Below are 8,603 nucleotides of genomic sequence, written 5' to 3'. Positions count from 1 at the left end.
AAATCCAAAAACATTGATGAATCCACAAATCCCCCATCAACAAATAGACAAAAAAGCGGTAATATTCAACATAATACAATGTCAATGTTCATCTTGCCCCAACCTACCCTATATGTATTGTAGCCTAATTGAAGTCTACAGATGCAAATAGATAAACGTGTAATAAAATGAACATTTAAATGTCTATTTCGGATGTTTTCTTCCCACTATTTTGAAAGTGGGAAGAAAATGGTCCGAAATCCAAATGACAGGTACAGAATAGATGTGAAATCCTTTCCAGTCCGCTTTATGTAGACTAATTTACATAACATTACCAAAAAAAAGGCCAATTTCCCTTACAGACCAATTCACACGCGCTTTTCGAATCGATTCGTTCAAATCATTCAAACGAACAGATTCGATCAAGTGAACGATTCTTTGGCGTTCACTAGTATTCCATCCTCAGCATCAGCAGCAGCATTCGTCCAGAAGATTACTCACACACCAGTTCCGATCTCATTCACTCGGAGATCTGCATATTTATCTGGGTCATTAAGTGCATATTTTCTTTCTAAATTCTTGATCAGCTCGTTTAAAGATGTTGGCGTGCACCGAAATGATCACGATGTGTCTCCAGTCTGCGAAACGCGAGCATCTCCGCTCCAAACTGCAGCAGCACCAGATGCAGGATTCCGTCCACGGACTGTCCATCTTTCACGATGTAAGTAGACAAATATTCGGTCAATGAGCCCACCGATAGGTCACCATGCAAACATTCACCTTGAACCTCAGAATTAACAGAACACAAGTCACGGTGTCACTTCTAGGACAGAGAGGGAGAGAGAGAAGGTTTTGCACATGTGAAAATGTATAGTCTTGAAATAGGTTATGCTATAAAGCATTGATTGTTAGGCAGTTTGGGGAGTTAATAATGCAGTGGATGCATGCATTTAGCTTATGTGCTTATTGTGAAGCACAATCATTAACAACAAAATTCCACTTGCATTGTCATGTCTCATTTTCACTCTTCCCTTGTACATTAGATGTACTACTGTATATAGCTCATTTGCATATTTAAATAGGCCTAATACATATGTAACATAGCATGTGGCTACGAATGAACATAACATGCCATCTGTTTTAATTTATTGGAATTTATTCTAAATAGAATGCCTTTTTTGTGACTCCCTGTAATTGTCATTTGTGCTTAATGGTTTTGATGATTTTGTGCATTTATGCTTTACAATTAAACAATTGCAGCAGCCGCTGGTGAATCATATTTGAGGGAATTGATTGTCATGATTTCCTTCTTTTCTAAAATGCAATGTGATATATTCTCTTAATGGTTAGATAGATTTTGTTTGCTTTTTGTGCTCATATACATTTTAAGCACAAACCTGGATTTTGATCAGAATTCGTAATCATAATCAAATAGATTTTTATTAATTTAGAAATCTGATTGTAGGTCAAATATAATCAAGGGTATCATCAAAATCGCATTGCATTCTTATAAAAAATGCTCCTGTATTTCATCTGTCTTTAATGTTTATTGTTTTGTTGATGTTTAATGTAGAGTCACTGTGACGGTATATTCAGGAACACACATTCGTTTAGGGCTGTTAGAGACAGATAAAAAGTTGCAGATGTTCTCTCAGCAGGGTTAAGGTGTCATAGAGGGGGTCTGACAACAGAGGTGAAGTGTGTGTGTGCTCGTATTTTTCTGTCTTTAAATTCAACCTGAAATCAAAATGGACCATTTAACACATGTTCCTGGTCTTATTTAGCTTGATTCATTAGTGCAATCTTTAATCTAAAAGTATTAAAGTGCCCCTTTTATGCTATTTTAAAATTTGCTAATGTTATTTTTGAGTCTCCTACAATATGTACATGCATTAAAGGTCCAAAAAAGCACTAATTGCACATCACCTCATTTCTCAAAGAGTCTGAAACGGTTCGTTCGAAGATTCAGTGTCTCGAAACCCCTCCTTTCCGTGAGCCTGCTCTGCTCTGATTGGTCAGATGGCCTAGTCTGTTGGGATTGGATTGGTCTCGCTTACAGTGTGAGTCGGAAACGGTGGCATTGGTTTTACCGTATCAATTCCAGCATGAGTATACTCATTATTTTCATTCCCAGCACAGAAAACGGCATCTTCTCGACAACACGAACCAAATTCTTCCAGTCTCACCTACAACTAGTGTTTGGGGGCGGGGCAACTAGTGTTCGCGGGCAGCCAATGAAAACCATAGACTGGCATTATGCAAATTCATTACAAACCTGGGGTGCGTTTCCCGAAAGCATCGTTAGCCAAGTATGGTCGCAAGTTCCATCGTTATCAGCAGTTCAACGAGTCGATGTTTCCCGAAACCATCGTTCGAACGAACATTCGCAGAGGTGTGTGTTTGGAGTGACAGATCTCGAGCTGTGGTTAGAAGCAGAGTTTCTAGATTGCATGACATTTGGACTTAATAAATCCTTATCTTGAGCAAAATAAGCAAGCTGACATTCAGTGCAACCTGTGTCTTTATTTAGAATACATACAAATGTCATTTACGTCTGTCAAGATATTTAAAGCACAGTTTATGAAGAGTGCGCATGTGCGAACGTGCTCTACTATGTAAGAACGAGTCTATGATTGAATCTGGAAATAAAGCGAAATAACTGAGAAAAATGAGAAATATTCCTCAGATGCCATGTCTGTAATTTATATCAAAACATCAAGCATTAATTCGATCTCAAACAGTTTCATTAAAATAAGTTATTACTCCATCACGTGTGTGACGTCTTAAACTAACGTGTTTGAACGACCACTTTGCGACAATATGGTTTCGGGAAACAGTCGTGACTAACTAGTTGATTTCTTCATGTTGCGGAAGTGAGACTGGAAATGCTGACGACTCGTTTCAGCAGTTCAGAATTGATTCTTTCTTTTAGGAGACAATAACTTTTTTTTGTCGTGCATTTTGATCTTCACGAACGGCTATATTACTCACATACTTAGTAATATTCTGATAAGCACTTTAATTCGCTCTGCCTCTTTTTGGTTGACAGTATGTTAACCAGTAGCCAAGGACTATCAATCGTTTTAGGCTGCTGTTAGTTGATGCACGGTTTCTAAAATCTTTAACAATAGTTAACGGAAATAATATAGATTAATACTAATAATATTATAGACTGATAATGATTGATTTGAAAAAGAAGCATCACCATTGGGATGATATAGGAGATGCTTTCAAGGTCAAATCGATCTTCCATTGCAAACCGCAGTATAAAATGCCCACTTTTCTTGATCCAATCAATTCCAGATGGATTAAATCAAGTCCTGTCCTACATTTTCTTTCTTTAAAGAGCTCTAGCACGTCACATTATGGGTTGCAGACATTTCATGTGGACTTTACATGCTTTTCAAGCACTCTTGTTGTCTTAAATTAAGAGTTCGGTGTGTGCCATGGGAGATACAAAAAGTCAAAATATCGTGTTTGTGTCTTACGCTTTCATCCTTTAGCGGGATCTTGTGTGTCTTTGATCATCACAGAAATAACAGAGACGCGTTCTGACAGTTCTGATGGGCGTTATGATTCATCTTGAAGGATTTAATCTCTTCTCAGCATGCGATTCACTCAAATTCCCATTCTGTTTCGACGTTTAAGTGAAGAGACGATGGCTAATGTTGCTGTCTTTTGCCTTGCATTTCAGATCATCTATCTTCAGGATGTAGAATTATGCATGAAATTAAATATGAGCCTTTTCTCATATTAGTACAACATCACCAAAATGGAGATTTTGGTGCTTGTCTATGCAAAAATGATTCTAGAGTGTTTTTATAGGAGTAGTGAAAGTGATGCTTGACTTATCAAACGCAAAGTACACATTTTTAAGTAAAAAAAATATTTCCCCTAGTGATCACTGACCCATATTGAAATAAATGAGGTACTAATGAAAACATTGAATTAGATTAAGAGCAGCTTTTGTCATTAAAACAGACAGTGTGACTCGTGTTAAAATATCTCTTCACGCACCACGACGGACAGAGAGGTTGTGTTTGTGGGAGGTATGCGTTCGCTCCCCGAGGCGATCATTTCTAATCATCTTTCCCGAATCTGTATCTTCGAAATTTCTAAAGCCGACTGACAGGAGAAGAGCGAACAGCTCCTTATAATTCCCTCGGCCCGCGTTTGAAGCTCTTGTGTGCTGATACTGAACCGTGGGTTCTGAAGGAAAAAGAGATTTGGATTAACTAAGATGCTGTCAGGCCTATTTATAAAGCGTGACTCAACTGATATTGTGCTTTGTGAGTCGTTTGTTCTCTTTCTAGTGAACGGAGTCGGTAGGACTCGTGTCTCCCCACTGACTCAACACCTGCCAGAGAGCCATTGGAAACGATCTCTCGGCATGAAGCTCAGATGACCTTTAAAGGACATTGTTAATGATGCATTATCCTGCACTTATCTTTTGGCAATGCACTATTGCACATCTGGCTTTTACAAACATTATTGTGTAGTATAAAGCTGAAGAATCAACAGACATGCAGCCTGCTCTTCATAAAGCGAGTGTATTTCACCTTTTAATCTCCATCTGGGTGTCGTTTTGCTTAGATGAATCTTCTCTGAAGAGATTAGTCAGCGCTGGTTTGAATGCGTGGCTCTCAGCCAAATGAAAATCCCACTATTGGTTTCAGTTAATTCCATTTGTCTGAATGACATTTTAATTGTGCAAGCCAGTTAGCTGTGTTTTAAAGTTGTTTGTATTTTAATAAGATTGTGAAAATGCACATTTGTTCCAGGAATGTTAAAGGATAGTTTATCCAATAATGAACATTTTATTTTCTTATTTTCACAAAAGAAAAAGAAAATTGGGATCTTCATTCAGCTTCAGTGACTTTTTATCTCACAATTCTGATTTTCTGACTTTATAACACGCAACTGGGAGTTTATATCACGCAATTCTGACTTTACAACACGCCATTGCATGTTTATATCAGCCATTTCTGACTTTATAACATACAATTGTGATTATTACTCGTGAGTCGCAATAATGACCTTATAACTCACAACTGCGAGTTTATATCACGCAATTCTGACTTTATAACATGCCATTGCAAGTTTATAGCACCCATTTCTGACTTTATAACACACAATTGCGATTATTACTCGCAATAATGACCTTATAACTCACAATTGCGAGTTTATATCACGCAATTCTGACTTTACAACACGTCACTGCAAGTTTATATCACCCATTTCTGACTTTATAACACGTCACTGCAAGTTTATATCACGCAATTCTGACTTTATAACATGCCATTGCAAGTTTATATCACCCATTTCTGACTTTATAGCATACAATTGTGATTATTACTCGCAATAATGACCTTATAACTCACAACTGCAAGTTTATATCACCCAATTCTGACTTTATAACATGCCATTGCAAGTTTATATCACCCATTTCTGACTTTATAACAGACAATTGCGATTATTACTCTCAATAATGACCTTATAACTCACAATTGCGAGTTTATATCACGCAATTCTGACTTTACAACACGTCACTGCAAGTTTATATCACCCATTTCTGACTTTACAACACGTCATTGCAAGTTTATATCACCCATTTCTGACTTTATAACAAGTCACTGCAAGTTTATATCACGCAATTCTGACTTTATAACATGCCATTGCAAGTTTATATCACCCATTTCTGACTTTATAGCATACAATTGTGATTATTACTCGCAATAATGACCTTATAACTCACAACTGCAAGTTTATATCACCCAATTCTGACTTTATAACATGCCATTGCAAGTTTATATCACCCATTTCTGACTTTATAGCATACAATTGTGATTATTACTCGCAATAATGACCTTATTACTCACAACTGCAAGTTTATATCACCCAATTCTGACTTTATAACATGCCATTGCATGTTTATATCACCCATTTCTGACTTTATAGCATACAATTGTGATTATTACTCGCAATAATGACCTTATAACTCACAACTGCAAGTTTATATCACCCAATTCTGACTTTATAACATGCCATTGCAAGGTTATATCACCCATTTCTGACTTTATAACATACAATGTGATTATTACTCGCGAGTCGCAATAATGACCTTATAACTCACAACTGCGAGTTTATATGACGCAATTCTGACTTTATAACATGCCATTGCAAGTTTATAGCACCCATTTCTGACTTTATAACTCACAATTGCGAGTTTATATCATGCAATTCTGAGGAAAAAAGGCAGAATTCAAAGATGTAAACTCAGAATTGCGAGAAAAAATGTCTAAATTGTGAGATAAAAAGTTATAATTACCTTTTTTATTTTTTATTCAGTGGCAGAAAAAAGCTTCCATACTTTTCCAACTGTTCATTGTGACCCCTTTAGAGCAAAAAAGCACTTTTTTTTATCTGTACATGAACTTGAATTTCGAAGCTTCTTTTATTTTCACGTAACTTTTCCTTTAAATTAAAAAAGAGTATCTAAAGATCTAAAATACATCCATTTTGCACAGAAACTGCATGTATAAATGTTGTCAATACTGAGGCCTAAAAAGAAAATAACTGAGTAGTTCGTCTGAAGGTGACACTCTCCGATTCTCCATTGTTTTGCTGTATATTTTGAACACTTACAGCTGTGTTTTATAAGATATAATAAATTAGCCTGACGACTTAGATGTAGTAGATCCCAGAGGAGAAATTCAGCTCTCAGTGGCACTTATAGACCAGAGCTACATAAAAGACGTAAATAGCAGAGGAATGACTTTGTAAAAATAAGCTATTAAATAAAAAATAAGCATAAAAACCTGCTAATGAGGAAAAAAAGAATGAAATCTTAGAAATGTTTTGCTGAAAATGTTTGACTTCTAATATGAAAACAAGAAGTCTGGCTTTAGATAGTATTCATATTTAGCTGTGTTGTTGTACAACTTAATAGATGCCATAGAAGAATAATTTTAGTTGCCCAAAGAAGAACTTTTCAGTGATCAGTTCTGAAAAGATCTTAGTGTGAAGAACATTTAACAATCTGAGAAACCTTTTTCCACTATAAAGAATATTTTGCGTTTGGAAAGGTCACATGGATGTTAACGGCTCTTTATGGATCCACATATGCAAAGAATGTAACACATATTATCTTTTTTTTTTCCAGATGGACAGGTGAGATAAATGTAAAGTAACTGTGAGGTGCAACAAGAAAGGATTCGGGCTGTTTTTCTGGCCCAGAACCTTTTATTCTGTAAAAACACATGGGTCTGTGTTGTGGAAATATATCAGACACATGTACACATACACCCTTTAATACACCTCTTTCTGTTCACTCATACACCCTATAATCACCCAATAATCAGAGACCTGAGGTACGTACGTGTTATAAGTGAAGACTGAGGATCGTAAATAGACTCGACTTGTATTGACAGTAACTTTTGCCCATCAGAAGTGAAGGCCAGATGGTGTTAAAAGCACTTGAGGAGTCAAATAAAAACTATAACAGGGTGCCGACCCCGTCCATGTGTGAATGAGCCGAGTTTAGCCATTGGATGATTGTACTGTCAACACCAAGGCAAACTGTTCAGAAATCTTCTCAGATGAGTCTCAAGCCTTCACAGTGTGATATGTTTGGGCCTGAAGAGCCAGTGGAGGAAGGAGGAGTGGGACAAAAAACACTTCAGAGACTTTGCCGGATGAGAGGATTGGTTGCCCTTGAGAATATAGCAACCATTTTCTCTGTTATGATCCAGAGTACCAGAATTTATGGTTCTCACATACCCTTAAAAATGTTTTGATCTAAAGGGTTCTGCTGAACAGAGCAACAAGCGTTCAAAAGTTTAGGCTCAGAAATATTTTTTGAAAGAAATGCATGCTTTTATACAGCAAGGATGCATTAAACTGACCAAGTAAAGACATGTATAATGTTTCCACAGAAATATTAAGCAGCACAACTGTTTTCAACATTGATAATAATCTTAAATGTTTCTTGAGCATCAGATCATCATATTAGAGTGATTTCTGAAGGATCATGTGACACTGAAGACTGGAGTAATGATGCTGAAAATTCAGCTTTGATCACAGGAATAAATTACAGTTTTCAATATATTCACATAGAAAACAGCTATTTTAAATTGTAATATTATTTCACAATATTACTGTTTTTACTGTATTTTTATTCAAAGAAATGCAGCCTTGAGGAGCAGAAGAGACATTTTTAAGATCTGACCGACCAAAAACTTTTGAACTGTACACTTTTATGAATTACTAAGTAAAAGCATCATCAAGTGTGCAGCATGCGTGTTCCTCCAGTATTATTAAAAAGCATCCCAGGATGGACCTCAGCTCCCTCCTAGTGAAAGTCTATGATTATAGAGGTCAAAAGTAGAGCGAGAGACAGAGAGAGAGAGAGAGAGAGAGAGAGAGAGTGTGTGTATTTTGCATGGTTTTTGAGATGATGTGTAGTTTGTTTATGTGACTAACAGGCTTTATGAAGGAATCTCAGATGTAATGTCACGTTCCATCAGTGTTGAAGAGAGAACACCATGAAGCTCTAAAGGGGAAGTTCATTAAAGGCCAAATTATGTTTAACATTGCTCTCCACTTTTCATTTCCATCAATCCTCA

General features: G+C 36.6%; 1 protein-coding gene across 1 annotated transcript in view; it reads left to right on the top strand.

The window, feature by feature from the left end:
- Window positions 1-410: 410 nt before the first annotated feature.
- The window catches only part of necab3 (N-terminal EF-hand calcium binding protein 3), a 55,126-nt gene continuing 46,933 nt past the window's right edge, over window positions 411-8,603 (top strand). Inside the window, exon 1 of the mRNA XM_056242549.1 lies at window positions 411-700. Within this exon, the coding sequence (XP_056098524.1) occupies window positions 578-700 (123 nt within the window). The 5' untranslated portion in view covers window positions 411-577. The remainder of the gene's footprint in view (window positions 701-8,603) is intronic.

The sequence above is a fragment of the Rhinichthys klamathensis genome, unplaced genomic scaffold (assembly GCF_029890125.1).
Source record: "Rhinichthys klamathensis goyatoka isolate OS25496 unplaced genomic scaffold, OSU_Roscu_1.1 h1tg000730l_1, whole genome shotgun sequence".
Classification (NCBI taxonomy): Eukaryota; Metazoa; Chordata; class Actinopteri; order Cypriniformes; family Leuciscidae; genus Rhinichthys; species Rhinichthys klamathensis.
Note: the sequence above shows the minus strand (reverse complement) of the source record. Positions and strands in the feature narration are given on the sequence as shown.